The 16,145-nt window shown below is 52.9% G+C and overlaps 2 protein-coding genes across 4 annotated transcripts; both read left to right on the forward strand.

Moving 5' to 3' along the window:
• Window positions 1–434: 434 nt before the first annotated feature.
• TTC36 (tetratricopeptide repeat domain 36) lies at window positions 435–4,185 on the forward strand. The gene is made up of 3 exons (XM_070426175.1): window positions 435–644; window positions 1,599–1,787; window positions 3,873–4,185. The coding sequence occupies exons 1-3, from the start codon at window positions 533–535 to the stop codon at window positions 4,133–4,135; spliced, it is 564 nt and encodes a 187-aa protein (XP_070282276.1). The 5' UTR covers window positions 435–532; the 3' UTR covers window positions 4,136–4,185.
• Window positions 4,186–4,388: 203 nt separating this feature from the next.
• TMEM25 (transmembrane protein 25) lies at window positions 4,389–9,089 on the forward strand. Of its 3 annotated transcripts, XM_070426176.1 has the most exons (9): window positions 4,389–4,440; window positions 4,840–4,925; window positions 5,159–5,470; window positions 6,126–6,416; window positions 6,585–6,716; window positions 6,998–7,028; window positions 7,156–7,256; window positions 7,597–7,689; window positions 8,791–9,089. In XM_070426176.1, exons 2-9 carry the CDS (start codon window positions 4,856–4,858, stop codon window positions 9,063–9,065), a joined length of 1,305 nt encoding a protein of 434 aa, XP_070282277.1. In that variant the 5' UTR covers window positions 4,389–4,440; window positions 4,840–4,855; the 3' UTR covers window positions 9,066–9,089. The 3 variants fall into 3 exon arrangements, with proteins under 3 accessions (XP_070282277.1, XP_070282279.1, XP_070282278.1); XM_070426178.1 differs by lacking the exon at window positions 4,389–4,440 and having other exon boundaries at window positions 4,679–4,925; window positions 5,129–5,470; window positions 7,813–8,876; XM_070426177.1 differs by lacking the exon at window positions 4,389–4,440 and having other exon boundaries at window positions 4,680–4,925; window positions 7,813–8,876.
• The last annotated feature ends 7,056 nt before the right edge of the window (window positions 9,090–16,145 follow it).

The raw sequence follows: 16,145 nt of genomic DNA on the forward strand, positions 1-16,145 counted from the left end.
ACAGTCCTCTGCCTTCCACACCGGCTCTCTTCACAGCATTTCCTTTCCTTATCAATGATGTCTACTCAGCACCTAATTCTGGACTTGAAGAAAGGCTCAAGAGGACAAAGAAATAGTTCCTTTACTGCCTGCATACCCCTCCCTAACCCATGGGTAGTCAAGCCCTGGCTTCTGTTGGTTTCCTCCTGATCTGAATAGAATAAAAGCACGCAAAAGAGAACCTGGACAGCACGGCTCTCTCCCCTCCACCTTAAGCCTGAAAATGTATTTACTGTTTCTCCTGGGACGGGAATGCTGGTGGGAGGTGGTTGAGAAATAGCTGTAAATGTTCTGCCAAGCCAGGGTCAGGAGCCCAGGGCCAAAGGTCGTCCAGTTTACCCTGTAACCAAAAGAACAGGACACTCCTCTTCATGGGGATGGTCCTCAACCTCCCTCCCTCAGATCCACTGGCTGCAAAGCTCAGCCCCACCCACCACTTCTCCCTCCCTCCTCTCATCCTGAGTCACCTTTTGGAGTTTGGGAGTTAAGCACCATGGGGACGCTGAACGACCAGGCAGTTTTGCAGGCCATCTTCAACCCCGACACCCCATTTGGAGACGTTGTTGGGTTGGACCTGGGAGAGGAAGCTGAGGAAGATGATGAAGGTGAGTATTTGACCTTGGAGGATAGCTCTCTACGTTGGCTGGTCTGCAGGCCTTCCTGGGGAGGCCAAGGTAGGTGATCTTACAAAACCCCATGTTTGCTCCAGACCCTTGGGCAATGATTAAAATTGGCCTTGAAGATGGGAGAATCCCTAGAACACTGATGGGGGGTTGACAAGAGTCACTGCCAAGAGGAAAGGGCCAGGGCCTGTCTCAGTCCTTCAGCCCTCACATCTCTGAATGTACCTCACCACTCAATTCTCCCCATGATCCAAGCTTCACTGTGTTGGGGTGTAGGAGGGTGCTACTAAACTCATATCACTGTCGTAACAGAATATATCACCACAAAGACCGGAAGAGGGCAGGGCAGGGCTCTGTTGCATGGTTCCAAGCTAAGCGAGCATTCAGTGCCGCTTGCCATCACAAGCAGCTCTGAGCCAATCCTCCCACAGTGCACTCTGGCTTTCCATCGGTCCCCAGTGAGGACTGGGGTCCCCATCGAGGTTTTTATGTCCTTGTTTCTAAAGGGGTGACGCCTAAGCCTTACTGAGACTTCAGTCTGAAAAGCTGGGGATATGTGGGGAGGGATTTTCGTGACCTGGGGGTGTCACGGAGGCCTCAGTGTTGGAGGCAGTTCAATCGAGCAAAACGGGGGCACACTCAGGAAAGGACCTGGGCTCAACTCCAAGCTGTGCAACTTACAGGCTGTGTGGCCTGGAGCAAGTCCTTTTAGCTGCAGGCTAAGGAGCTTGAGCTTCATTCCCTTCATTCCCAGGTTCCTTTGGGGCTTAGCCTTGGGTGACCTCGGCTCCCCTGTCCCAAATACCGCATCTCACTCCAGCTGTGACCACCCCTCAGCCCAGGCAGTTCTGGCTCACGTGTCCAGAGCCTGAGGTGGCTTTTGCTTCTTGCTCCCAACTGCACACCTGCCCCCTCCTGGCTCCCTCCCTGGCACAGGTGGAGTTTTCCCGCCAGCACAGCTGGAGCAGTCCAAGGCCCTGGAGCTACAGGGGGTGACCGCAGCAGAGGCTGGCGACCTCAGCACAGCGCTGGAGAGGTTTGGCCAAGCCATCAACCTGCTGCCCGAGAGGGCGTCAGCCTACAACAACCGAGCCCAGGCCCGGCGGCTGCAGGGAGACGTGGCAGGTGAGGGGAGGTGCCCTGGAGCCTCTACAGAAGGGGCCCTGCCATGCACAGACCTGAGATGAAGTGGTTGTAGGGTTGGGGTTTGGGGGTGGGGAGTCATTCAACCCCTCTGGAATCTGCATTCTGACCTATAAGAGAGATATTATGGTCCCTGCTAACCTCTTGGACTATTGTGAAAGTCAGATTAGATTGCATTCCATTTATTTATTTAACATTTCATGAGAATCTACTATTGTAATAATGGGCCAGGAGCTGAGGATACAAAGATAAAAGATACAGCAACTACTATGTGCCAGCCACTAAGCACTTTACATGTAAGCTGTAGTAACTAATTTAATTCTCACAACCCTGGAAGGTATGTAGTCTTACCTTCGTTTTACAGATGAAGACACTGAAGCATGGAGGTCAGGTAGCATGCTGCTCTCATACAGCTGAGACGTAGCAGAACTGGGATTGGAACCAGGTGTCAGGGCTCCAGAGTGATACTGCTTCTCAAGCTTGCAGACCAGGCGCCAGGACAAACATGATTACAATACCACCATAATAGGTTGAGAAGCATCTGCTCCTGATGAGTGGGTTTTGAAGGATGAGTAGGAGTTCGCTGGATGGAGGGGAAGAAGTGGAGAAGGCACAGCCTGTAGAAGTCCAGAAAGGCATGAAAGAGAAGTACAGGGAATGTCATACCTCCAAGCTGACTGGACCAGGGAGTGGTGGAAGAATGGGGCAGGGCCTGGAAGGAAACAGGAATCACTAAAGGATTTTAACCGGGAGTGACTGGATCAGACTTGTGGCATTTAGGTCATTCTAGCCGGAGTGGGGACAGTGGGACAAAAGGGGCCATGCTAGGAACCAGAGCGCAGGCCGACCAGTGGTGAGCCACAGAAGTCTAGTAGACTGCTAAGACTCCTGGTGGTGGGCGTGCTCCTGGGACCAGTACTGCCAGGCTGGGGATCTAGACTCCATTATGGGAACAGCCTCCGCCAGGCTGGTCTGTCACCTGGCCCAGGCAGGGCAGGGTCCGGCAGGGCTGTAAAGGTCCTAGAGACAGCCTACTGACCGAAACCCCAGAGAGGACCAGAGGCCATTCGCCTGGAGGAGGCCTTCCATTCCTCCAGACCAGCTCCTCTGAGGGAAACCGAGAAACGCTGCCATCAGGGAGCTGCTCAAAGGCCCAGGCCCAGAGCCCCCACTGGGTTCCGGGGACCAAAACAGCCAGAAGGCAGCTCAGCCTTGCTAGGACGGTGAGCTCCCCAACCATCCTGGCGGGGTCTCTCATCTAGACTATAGAGAACAAGAGTGAAATGAGAACGCAGAAATGCAGCTCGGTGGGCCCTACAGCAGATGCCAGCAGGCTCCCCGAGGCGGAGTTCACATGCCCAGTATTTTATGCGGACAATAAAAATAAAAATGCGGCAGGCCGGCTCTGGCTCCAAGACCCCTTCAAAAAAAATTAGATACAAAATAGTGAAGACGCTGGAAATAAAGAACGAGGAAAGGCGGTCAGTGGAGAAACGCTGTTTTAAAAATCACACAATGGAGCCCGGGCCGGTGTAGCTGAGCCGGCGGCGCCGTGCACGGGGAAGGTTCAATTCCCCGGCAGCACACGCCTAGGCTGCGGCTCCACCCCTGCAGAGGCCGCAGGAGGCAGCCTTTTAGAAAAGGCAGTAAGGAAGGAGAACCCTTCCTCATTGTCAAAAAAGTCACACCACGGGAAAGAGGAGCGAAAAGCCTTCAAAGGGAAAAAGAAAGAGAAATGGACTTGCCTGTGTTTGTAAGAAACTGTAACTATTTGGGGCTCTGGGACTCAGTCACCGGCACGTGGTAGCTGGGGAACCACGTCCACGTGGAAGACACAGGCCAGCCACGGGCCAGACTCATGAACACGGGGGCTTCCGGAGCCCCAGCTGTGCGGGTGTTGGGTGTGGGGGGCGAGGGCTCTGCCACCACTGGCCGCGGCCAGGAGCCACGGCGAGTCTCCGGCTCCCGGGCCCGCCCATCTGTGCGATGCAATAGCGGCCACCGCCGCCCTGCCCGCGCCCAGGCCCAGGCCCAGGCCTGAGCGCGGGCTGTCCTCGCTGTCCGCAGGGGCCCTGGAGGACCTGGAGCGCGCCGTGGCGCTGAGCGGCGGCCGGGGCCGCGCCGCCCGCCAGAGCTTCGTGCAGCGCGGGCTGCTGGCGCGGCTGCAGGGCCGGGACGACGATGCCCGCCGGGACTTCGAGCGGGCGGCACGGCTGGGCAGCCCCTTCGCGCGGCGCCAGCTGGTGCTGTTGAACCCGTATGCCGCGCTGTGCAACCGCATGCTGGCCGACGTGATGGGGCAGCTGCGCGGGGAGCGCACCCCGCGCTGAGCCCCGCGGGCGGGAGGGCCGCCCGAACCAATAAAGCTGCCGGCTCGCCAGTCTCCGGCTCGTTTCTGCGCCGCTGCGGGGCGCGCCTGCGCAGCAGGGGAGAGGCGGCCGGGGGCGGGGCTTCGGGCGCCCAGGGCGGGAGGCGCCTGCGCGGCAGGGGCCGGGGGCGGGGCGGGGCGGGGCGAGGTAGGCTGCCGCGGCCCCGGCGCTGATTGGTCCAGCCCAGCGCGGCACCGCCCGGCTGGCGTCCGTCACTGCCTGCGGCTGCGCTGGGCTGCGCTGGGCCGCGCTGGGCCGACGGCGAGGTGCGGGCCGGGGGGCGGGGTGGGCGCTTTTCGCGACCTCCGCGGGCGGGACCACCTTCTCCTCAGCCCACCCTCGCCTCCGCAGCCGGAAGGATGGGGTGGGGGGGCGGGCGAGGCGGGGTCTGGAGCCGGCGGCCCTTTAGAGGGAGGGGCGCGGGAGGGGGCCTGCGCCTGGGGCGGGCCGCACGGGGCTGGGAGTCTGCGGAGCTGTGCCTGCTCGCCGGCGAGTCAGTTCGGCCTTCCGCGCGTGGCTGCTCGCCTCCTTGCCTTCCGCCCCGTGGGTCGGTCTACATTGGTTTACTTGCGTGGTTTATTTTTGTTCTGGAGACCTAGTTCTGGAGGAATACATTTGCCGGCTCCCACCTGGCTAATGTCGAGGCGCGCCCCTTCTTTTGGCAGCCCGGCCGCGGCCACCATGGCGCTGCCCGCAGGCCCAGCCGCCCTCCCGCACACACTGCTGCTCCTGCCAGCCCTCCTGAGCTCAGGTACACCCCTCTGCAGGCACTTCCGGGCCGCGCCTTCTCTCCCCTTCTTGCCTGCACCTAGGTTTGGGGCGCCTTCAGCCCCTCGGCTCCAGCGCTGGGTTTCCCGACCCACGTGCCCACGGTGCAGCCACTCCCTGTGGGAGACCTCTCCGCCTGCTGCCCCTCGGTAACTGGGCCTCATCGTGGTCACAGAGCAGTGCCAGCCCGACCCAGAACGTTCTGTCGTGTTCCAGGTTGGGGGGAGTTGGCGCCGCAAATCGATGGCCAGAACTGGGCTGAGCGGGCACTTCGGGAGAATGAACGCCACCCCTTCACCTGCCGAGTGGCGGGGGTGTCTGGCACCCCCCGATTGGCCTGGTACCTGGATGGACAGCTGCAGGAGGCCAGCACCTCACGGCTGCTGCGTGTGGGCGGGGAGGCCTTCTCGGGGGGCACCAGCACCCTCACTGTCACTGCGCAGCGGTCCCAGCATGAGCTCAACTGCTCCCTGCAGGACCCGGGCAGTGGCCCTGCCGCCAACGCCTCGGTCATCCTCAATGTGCAATGTGAGTGTCCCCGAGGTGGGCAGGGGGCGAGGTCCTCTGCCCGGGGACCCCCAGCAGCCACATAGCAGATGGTCTGATAGGACATTGAACACACATTTAAGCGCTTTGCAAATATTAACTAACTTTAATCCTCACAATAATCCCATGAGCGAATCCCTGTTGTTATCCCCACTTTACAAATTAGAAAACAGCACAGAGAAGTTAAGCAATCTGGCAGAGATCACACCGCTAGCTGGGAAGAAGCACAGCCAGTATTCAGATCCATACATTTTGGCTCTAGTGTTTATACTCTTTTTTAAAAATATGTTTTTATTGACTTTTTTGAGAGAGAGGAAGAAAGAGGGAGAGATGGAAACAGTGATGAGACTCAGTGATCAGCTGCCTCCCACTGGGGAAATGGAGCCCTCCAAACCGGCTTGTGCCTTGACCTGGAATCGAACCTGTGACCTCCTGGTTCATAGGTTGATGCTCAACCACTGAGCCACACCGACCGGCCTTGTGTTTATACTCTTGATCACTACAAAATGCTGCCTCTGAGGTGGACATAGCCATCCTAGTTCCTAGTGTCCCCTTAGAAGTCCCTCTGGGTTTGGGAGGAAAGGGCAGGAGTAGGAGGAGCTGCGGTGAGAGCATGCTGGCCTTTGCTTTGCCCCAGTTAAACCGGAGATTGCCCAGGTCGGGGCCAAGTACCAGGAAGCTCAGGGCCAGGGCCTCCTGGTTGTTCTTTTTGCCCTGGTCCGTGCCAACCCGCCTGCCAATGTGACCTGGATCGACCAGGATGGGCCGGTGACTGTCAACACCTCAGACTTCCTGGTGCTGGATGCCCGGAATTACCCCTGGCTCACCAACCACACAGTGCAGCTGCAGCTTCGCAACCTGGCACACAACCTCTCTGTGGTCGCTGCCAACGATGTGGGGGTCACCAGTGCCTCGCTCCCAGCCCAAGGTGAGCGAGGAGCGTCAGTACAGAAACGGGAGGACTTGCTGCCCTTGGGATGAGGCTTGCGAGTGAGTGTCCCCAGCCACCTTGGGCAAGGAGGACAGAGTCAGACCTGTGGCATCTCAGAGTTGGGGGCCCTGCCTTCCTGGAACCTAACCAAAAGACCACCTGCAGGACTCCTGGCCACTCGGGTGGAAGTGCCACTGCTGGGCATCATTGTAGCCGGAGGGCTATCGCTGGGCACCCTGGTGGCATTCAGCACCTTAGTGGCCTGCCTGGTCTGCAGGAAAGAGAAGACGACCAAAGGTAAGGCCAAAGTGATGGGTGGCTGGGAGAGTGGAGAGGAGGGCAGGGTGAGCAGCAGGGCAGAACAAGTCATCTGACAAGTGGCAGGGCAGGTGTCTCTGGGGTGTGGCCACGGGTAATCCAGGAGGCAGGGCCAGGCACTGGGAACGGCATTTCTGGTCCCAGAGCCAGGGCTGGTGTTTGAGAGACTCCTTGCCTGAGAGTCCTGGGTCTGGAAGGGCAGGGGGCAAAGGCCGGTGTGGGAGGGCACACTGAAGTGGTGGTGTGGTTTCTCTCCTCAGGCCCCTCCCGGCGCCCATCTCTGCTCTCTAGGTAACTGCCCCTGGGCTGGGGAGCTGGGCTGAATGGAGGTGCAGCTATTGCTAGTCCTGGAACTGGCTCCAAAGCAGGACTCATCCTGCTGGAGCCAGGGCGCATCCCAGGCTTTGTCCACCTGCAGTGACTCCAACAACCTGAAGCTCAACAACGTGCGCCTGCCCCGGGAGAACATGTCCCTCCCGTCCAACCTTCAGCTCAACGACCTCACTCCAGACTCCAGAGGTACATCCAGGACCCTCTGCGGCCCCTGTTTTATATTCAGAGGTGCTGCCTTTTTTTTTTTTTTTTAATGATTTGAGAGAGAGGAAAGGGCGGGGGGGGGGGGGCAGGGAGCAAGAGAGAGAAACATAGATTTGTTGCTTATTTATGCATTCATTGGATGATTCTTGTATGTGCCCTGACCGGGGATGGAACCAGCAACCTTGGTGTATTGGGATGATGCTCTAATCAATTGAGCTTCAGAGATGCTTCTAAGAGAAAAAGAGACCTTGGTACTTCGGAGGGGCAAGGCCCCATCAGGCACACTCCTTGTCCTGGCACCACCCCCTTTGTCACCCAACAGGGAAACCAGCAGACCGACAGACGGCTTGGAATAACAGCCGGCCAGAGCCAGAGCTCCTGGATTCAGAGCCCGGCGGCCTCCTCACCAGCCGAGGTACCCTCCTCCCCTGCTCCTCAGCCCTTTACTTATGCCTCTGAGTCCCTAGGGGCAGGGAGGGGCTTCCTGACTTCCAAGGATGAGGGTCACTGAGACTCCTGGGCATCTCCGACCCGGCAGGCTTCATCCGTCTCCCAATGCTGGGCTACATCTACCGAGTGTCCAGTGTGAGCAGTGAGGAGATCTGGCTCTGAGCGGAGGGTGAGACGGAGGGTGCCATGCCCCTGGGCACCCTCCCCTCCAAGGCATCCTCTGCCTGGCCATGTTGCCAGTGAGATGCCACTTCCACTTGTGCTTGCATCCCTGGCTGGGGTGCATCTGTCATCCACAGGAGGGTTCCACTGAATCTGACCCTGAGGGTACAGGTATCCTTGGCAAGGCTGCTGGCTGGACCCAAGCCCTTGTTATTCAGGTTGGGGGCCTGCATGAGATGCCTGTGCCAAGTGGATAGAGCTTTTTGCCTGTGTGTTCTGATGTCATCTGGCATCTATGTGTGGCATGGCCCTGGTGACTTGGGCCTGCTCTGTGCTTCCCACCAGTATTCCTCAGCACCTCGCACAGGAGGCACAGGGACTTGCCTGGTGTGAGACTAGAAAGGCCTGCATGTCTTGGATTTCCTTCCCATGCTGTGTAGCTTTGCTCACTCTGAACATTTAGAGCCCTGCTCATTGCATAGAAATAAAATACCCTGTGCACAGGGAGCAGCCCAGCCCAGGGCGTTGGCCAAGCACAGACCAGTCCCTTCTGCTGGTACCTCTGTCCCCACTTCCCCCCTTCTCTTGAGCATCATAGGTTATATGTTGGACCTTTACCACTTCTTCACTGGGCGCTAGACTTCCCCACTGGCCTCTGGTGGTGCTAGTGCCTGGTGTTAGCACAATCAGGAGGAAAGGAGAAGGTGAGGAGCCTGGCGGCACCCAGTACAGCATGTAGCTATGCATCTTTTTCTTACAGTGAGCACTTCAAGCACATCTCCTAGGAGGGGGAGTGCGGGTCCCAGGGCCTCTCTGTGGCTTCCCCACATTGGCCTTCCTGTGATTCACTGAGGACCCTGAGCCCTCAGGGTTGGTAGTTTCCCTCAACATGTCTCCCCTTTAGGAGACCTCAGTTCTGACCCATCAGCAGGAGGCCACCCTTCCTGTCCCACCCCCGGTTCTTCAGGGGACGTCCATTGTGGCACATACTTCAACAGTGCTGGAAGCTTTCGGGGGACATGGAGGAGACCACCACATACCCCAAAACAACCTAGGAACGCTTTACAAAGCGACATGGAAATGCCTGCAAATCAATATAGTGCGGAGTATATTTTTCCCTTGTTATCTTTTGTAATTTTTCTCATGTTACAGCCTGGAACAGTGCTGAGCACACAATAAATTCAATAAGCTTGACTGAGTGAATGTTTAATGTGTTTCATTCTTTCAAGTAGATTTCTTTTTTTTTTTTTTTTTTAATATATTTTATTGATTTTTTTACAGAGAGGAAGGGAGATAGATAGAGAGTTAGAAACATCGATGAAAGAGAAACATCGATCAGCTGCCTCCTGCACATCTCCCACTGGGGATGTGCCCGCAACCCAGGTACATGCCCCGGACCGGAACCGAACCTGTGACCCTTCAGTCCGCAGGCCGACGCTCTATCCACTGAGCCAAACCGGTTTCGGCTCAAGTAGATTTCTTAATGAGATCTTTAAATCACACAGTTGAGAAAACATGGACCCACCATACTATTGAATCTTAACATTCCACTTTATTTGCTTCCAATCTTTTATTTATATTTATTTTAAATGTATTTTTTCTTGATTTCAGAGAGGAAGGGAGAAGTATAGAGAGATAGAAACATCAGTGATGAGAGAGAATCATTGATCGGTTGCCTCCTGCACACGCCCTACTGGGGATCGAGCCCACAACACGGGCATGTGCCCTTGACCAGAATCGAACCCAGGACCCTTCAGTCCGCAGACTAATGCTCTATCCACTGAGCCAAACCAGCTAGGGCTCAATCTTTTATTTTTTTATTTATTTATTTATTTTAATATATTTTATTGATTTTTTACAGAGAGGAAGGGAGAGAGATAGAGAGTTAGAAACATCGATGAGAGAGAAACATCGATCAGCTGCCTCCTGCACATCTCCTACTGGGGATGTGCCCACAACCCAGGTACATGCCCTTGACCGGAATCGAACCTGGGACCTTTTAGTCCGCAGGCCGACGCTCTATCCACTGAGCCAAACCGGTTTCGGCATCAATCTTTTATTTTTAAAATAAATAATATTGCCCTGGTTGGGTAGCTCAGTTGGTTAGAGTGTCATCCCGATACGCCAAGATTGTGGGTTCAATCTCCAGTCTGATCACATACAAGAATCAACAGATGAATGAATAGATAAGTGGAATAGCAAATTGATGTTTCTCTCTGTCTCTCTCTCCCCCCACCCCCCTTCCTCTCTAAGATCAAATAAAAATCAATAATATTTCTCTAATTGCACTATTTCCAGTGGCAATGATGGCATGTTCTGTTTCGAGAGTGGCAGGTTGGGATCAGAGCTCCACCCAGTGACCAAGTCTCTGGGTCACTATCACTTGGCAGACTCTCCCCACTTTTAATTCCTGATCTTTTCGAGGGTTTTGTAGTGTCAAATGGCTTACTTCTTAGTTTCTCTGTCCCTCTCCTCCACAGGCAGTCATGTTGCAGGCTTTACCCCCTCCTGCTACAAAATCAGCTATCACTTGTCCGTCTTCCAAAATTGTGTTGCTACAACTTCTGAAGGTCAAGATGGCAGCATAGGTAAATGTGTTACCTCCTCCCACAACCATGTCAAAATTACAACCATGATTCAGAACCCCTGATATCTAGCCAAATGGAAGTCCTACAACTAGGAAATTAAAGGTGAAGAGGCCACATTGAGACTGGTAGGAGGGATGGAGACAAGGAACAGGCTGCTCCCACAGCCTTGTGTGGCAGATAAAAATTGGGATGGATATCTCGGCTGGGGAGTTCCCCCTAAGGAGAAAGGGATACCAGCCTCACACCAGGCTCCCCATAACTTCTGGCTGTAAAAAACAGAGGGGACTGACGCTGAAGGAGATGGAGGCTGCTAAAGTCCCAGGCATTTCTCTTAAAGGGCCACACATGATCTTTACTCAGACTCACTCCCTCTAGCTACAGCACAGGGGCAGCAGCTTGAAAGGTACCAGAGCCATACAAGGAGGAACTGAATTGTTCTGTATCAGGGTGAGAGCTGGGGGGCCAGGTTTCTTCCAGAAACAAGTGCTGGCAGAGGCCATTGTTCCTTTGCTGAGCCCTCTCCCAAAGAGCTGCAGGTGGGTGTCATATCTGAGACTCCATCAACCTGGCTCACACTGTTAGCCCTGTCCTGGTGATTTCCTGAGACCCCACCACACCCAACTTTCGGGCCCATCCAAGCTGTTTCCAGTGGCTTTTCCATACAAATGGCCTGTCTTGGCTCATGCTTTAGATTTTCCTAAAATCTCTCAAACAAGCAGCATTTGGCCTGACCATGCCCCATCCCTCTCACTAAGTGGCCCAGGCTCAACAATAGCAGCAGCTGGCCTTGGTTCACAGCTTGGCCTCTTCTGGGCACCTCCAAGCCCAGCACAAATAGCAGCCATCTGCATATTGTTTGTAGCTCATGCCAGGTGAGTCACAAGCAGTGACTGAACTTGGCCTGCACCTCCAGGGAGGCCCCAGAGCCAATGCACCCAGTAGACAGCTTCAGACCATGTCAAAGCACCACCACCCAACCACCTCCATAAACAATACACTCAGGTGGCAGACTAAGTAGGCACCAGAGCCCCATTGAAGTAAGTCCTGTTCTGTGGGGTGGACCCTTGCACAGCTGATCCAATCCAATGGTTGGAAGTTGGTGGTAAGTGGTTGTAGCCAGTCCTTGCAGCTGATGAGCCTCGCGGTAAATTCCTCCCACTGACATGCCAACAACAATCAAGGCTCAACTATAAGAGAAGGGGTACACAGCCCACACGGGGGGCACACTCAAGTGCCCAGCTGGGGTGATAAGGGAGGCTATGCCACTGGACCCTATAGAACACCTACTACTATAGGCCACTCTATCAAGCCCAGGAGACATAGCAGCTCTACCTAATCCATAGAAACAAACACAGGATGGATGCCAAAATGAGAAGACAAAGAAATATGTCCCAAATGAAAGAAAAGAACTCCAGGAAAACAAAATGGAGACAGGTAATCTACCAGATGCAGAGTTCATAACATCCTATATAATAAAGAGCTAATATACTAATAGACTGGGCGGCGGAACGACCTTCCAGAATGACCTCCCGGAATGACCTTCTGGAATGCCCAGTGGGCGGGGGGTGTGGCCACGGGGCTGCCACCACCCTTTGCAGGGCTATCTTTGGGGGCGGGGGGCTCCATGATCAATCACCCTGCAGAGGGTGGCAGCATCCGGGCCCGCGAGGGCCGAGGCAGCTGGGGCTGTGAGTGCCTATGCTTGCATGAATTTCATGCATCAGGCCTCCAGTGGGTTATAAAGATGTCCAATGAATGTAGTGAGAACCTCAATGGTGTGAAAAAGGACCAGTCAGAAATGAAGAGTACATGAACTTAAAGAACAATTTACAAGGTACCAACAGAAGAGTAGATGAAGCTGAGAATCAAATCAGCAATCCTATATAATAAGAGGTAATATGCAAGTTGACTATCACTCCAACACACAAGATGGCTGCCCCTATGCAGACACAAGATGGCCACCACAAGATGACCAGCAGGGGAGGGAAGTTGGGGGGGACCAGGTCTGCAGGGGAGGGAAGTTGGGGGGGACCAGGTCTGCAGGGGAGGGAAGTTGGGAGAGACAAGGCCTGCAGGGGAGGGCAGTTGGGGGGGACCAGGTCTGCAGGGGAGGGAAGATGGGGCAAACCAGGTCTGCAGGGGAGGGCAATTGGGGGTGACCAGGCTGACATGGGAGGGTAGTTAGGGGCAATTGGGCCGGCAGGGGAGCAGTTAGGCATTGATCAGGCTGGCAGAGGAGTGGTCAGGGGGTGATCAGGATGGCAGGCAGAAGCAGTTAGGGGCAATCAGTAAGGCAGGCAAGCAAGCAGTTGGGAGCCAGCAGTCCTGGATTGTGAGCGGGATATCTGACTGCCCGTTTAGGCCTGATCCTGGTGGGGGGGTCCCAGATTGGAGAGGGTGTAGGCTTGGCTGAGGGACACCCCCCCCCCCCATGCATGAATTTCGTGCACCGGGCCTCTAGTTTGGATTATAAGGAAGCAAAAATCACTCAATCAGTACAGCAAAAAGAAAAAGAATCCAAAAAAATGAGGTAGTATAAGGAGCCTCGGACAATTTCAAGCAAACCAACATTCACATCATGGGGGTGCCAGAAAGAGGAGAGAGAGTGAGCAAAAAATTGAAAACCAATTTGAATAAATAATGACAGAAAATTTTCCCTAACTTGGTGAAGGAAATAGACATACAAGTCCAGGGAGCATAGAAAGTCCCAAACAGGATAAACCAAAGAGGTCCACACCAAGACACATCATAATTAAAATGTCAAAGATTAAAGACAAGGAGAGAATCTTAAAAGCAGCAAGAGAAAAACAGTTCATTACCTACAAGGGAGCTCCCATAAGACTGTCAGCTGATTTCTCAACAGAAACTTTGCAAGCCAAAAGGGATTGGCAAGAAATGTTCAAAGTGATGAGAAGCAAAGACCTACAACCAAGATGATTCTACCCAGCAAAGCTCTCATTTAGAATCAAAGATCAGATAAAGAGCTTCCCAGAGAAAAAAAAAATTAAAGGAATTCACCACCACCAAACAAGTATTACTAGAAATGCTAAAGGGTCTTCTTTAAGAAGAAAAAGATAAAAAAAAATATGAACAATAAAATGGCAAAAAAATACATATCTATTAACAATTGAATTTCAAAAACAAAATAACCAAACAGAAACAGACTCATAGATACAGAGAACATTTTGAGGGTTGCCAGATGAGGGGGGGGGAGGGTGGGAGGCTGGGTTAAAAAGGTGACAGGGCCCTGACTGGTTTGGCTCAGTGGATAGAGCGTTGGCCTGTGGACTGAAGGGTCCCGGGTTCGATTCCGGCCAAGGGCATGTACCTTGGTTGTGGGCACATCCCCAGTCAGGGGTATGCAGGAGGCAGCTGATCAATGTTTCTCTCTCATCGATGTTTCTAACTCTCTATCCCTCTCCCTTCCTCTCTGTAAAAAATCAAAATATATTTTTAAAAGGTGACAGGATTAAGAAGTACAAATTGGTTGTTACAGAATAGTCATGGGGAAGTAAAGTACAGCATAGGGAATATAGTTAATAATATTCTCATTACTAAGCGTGGTATCAGATGGGTGTGAGTTTTTTTGGGATGATCACTTAGTAAGTCATGTAATGTCTAATCACTGGAGTGTACACCTGAAACTAATATAATAATTTATACCAACTGTAACCGAAACATTAAAAAAAAGCTTTAAAAAATTGTTGCTATTTTGTCTGCTGTAACTTTTTTTCTTACTATTTGTCCTTGTTTGGGAGTTTTTTATTCCTATATTGTCATTTTAATAAATAAGGTGAAAGGAGGAAATGAAGATGTAAATATTTGTTTTACGTTTGTTTATTTGGAAGTGCTGAGGACCTAGGATTGGCAGAGGTGAGGGACACTTCAAGCCAGGAACAGAGCCTGCATAGAGGTTGGTTAGAGGTGGGAACGTATGAGTCATGGCAAGTGCCTGGGATTGTAGTTCACAGTGGGGAATTATGGGATGTGAGGACTTTGGGGTACGAAGAGACTAGCCCAGTGGAAAGTCTAAAAGGCCAAGTTGAAACTGTATACTTAGTAATAGAATTATTATATCTCACTTTTTGTGGCACGTAATGTTTTCATGTTTTTTATTCACAGGACAAGACTATGAATTGTTAGTGTTTAATATATATATATTAATATATTTTATTGATTTTTTTACAGTGAGGAGGGGAGAGGGACAGAGAGCCAGAAACATCGATGAGAAACATCGATCAGCCGCTCCCTGCACGTCCCCCACTGGGGATGTGCCCACAATGCCCTTGACCGGAATCGAACCCGGGACCCCTGAGTCCACAGGCCGACGCTCTATCCGCTGAGCCAAACCGGTCAGGGCTAAAATATATTTCTTTATTGATTTCAGAGAGGAAGGGAGAGGGAGAGATAGATAGAAACATCAATGATGAGAATCATTGATTGGCTGCTTCCTGCACGCCCCCTACTGGGATTGAGCCCACAACCCAGGCATGTGCCCTTGGCTGGAATCGAACATGGGACCCTTCAGTCTGCACGCCGACGCTCTATCCACTGAGCCAAACCGGCTAGGGCTGTTAGTGTTTATTGTAACTGATTCATAGATAGATTAACTGAGGCATAGAAGTTAAATTGATTTTCCCCAGGCCACAGAGCAAGCCAAAAGGGAGTAACTACAGATTGTTAAAGAGGAGAAAGGAGCCCATGATGAAAACATTGTCTGAAGATGATCACTGGAGAGCTATGGTGGTTGGGTGTGCTGAAGCAAGGAGAAAAGCTAGAAGGCCTACCTGTTAACCAGTAAGTTAGGGAGGAGGTACCGTTGATCCTCATAATTTGAAGATTCCATATTTGTGAATTCACACACACGCTATACTTTATTTGCAACCTCAAAGCCAATGTGTGTAGTGTTTTCGGGATTATCTGCAAACATGCTCACAGCAGTGAAACTTAGAGGCTGCCCAGGCCCCCAGGGCCCCTGGCTCCAGCTCTCACATTGTAAGCAGGGCCCTTGTCAAGGTCTAGCCAATGCACGATTTTACGGTTTGAAACGGCCCCGGACATGGTTCTGAGCGGCTGTCTAGTGTTCCTAAGTGTAAGGATGTGATGTGCCTGGTGGAGAGAGTGTGAGACAAGTTTCACTGGACAAGTGCTGGTGGCTGTGAACTCAACGAACCAATGGCTGGCAGATGAAAATGTTGCGACCAGAGGCACAAAGGAATCTAACCCCGTATTTCCCCAGGAGCAGTGGTTCAGTATTTGTTAATTCAGTGTTCATGGCGACTTACAGAACTACCGTGAATGACAGAAAGCAACTCTATCTATCAGTGCGGAGTCTCACTCAGCTCTAGCCAAAGAAGCCAATCTGACTGTTCCCTAAAACCTAGTGGAGAATCTGAGCTCCCATCACATTTTGCTTCTCTTTTCCCGATGAGTTAAGTGTGAGCATTAATGAAACCCACCGAGAGCGCAGCCCTGGTGCAGACCCGGTGTCACGGGGAGGCCTGAGCTCCAAAGCCCTGCTCCTCACATTCCAGCATAATGTGAGCCTCACAGTTGGTTAGGATTCTAAGAAAGACTCCCCTCCTTTCTATGTGTTTATCATGTATGTTAGGCAGACAGTCTAGCATTTTAATGTAATTTTTCCCTCAATCAATTCTTGCCCCACCTTCCC

The sequence above is a fragment of the Myotis yumanensis genome, unplaced genomic scaffold (assembly GCF_028538775.1).
Source record: "Myotis yumanensis isolate MYYU_CA2020_CCGP unplaced genomic scaffold, mMyoYum1.0.hap1 SCAF_10, whole genome shotgun sequence".
NCBI lineage: Eukaryota > Metazoa > Chordata > Mammalia > Chiroptera > Vespertilionidae > Myotis > Myotis yumanensis.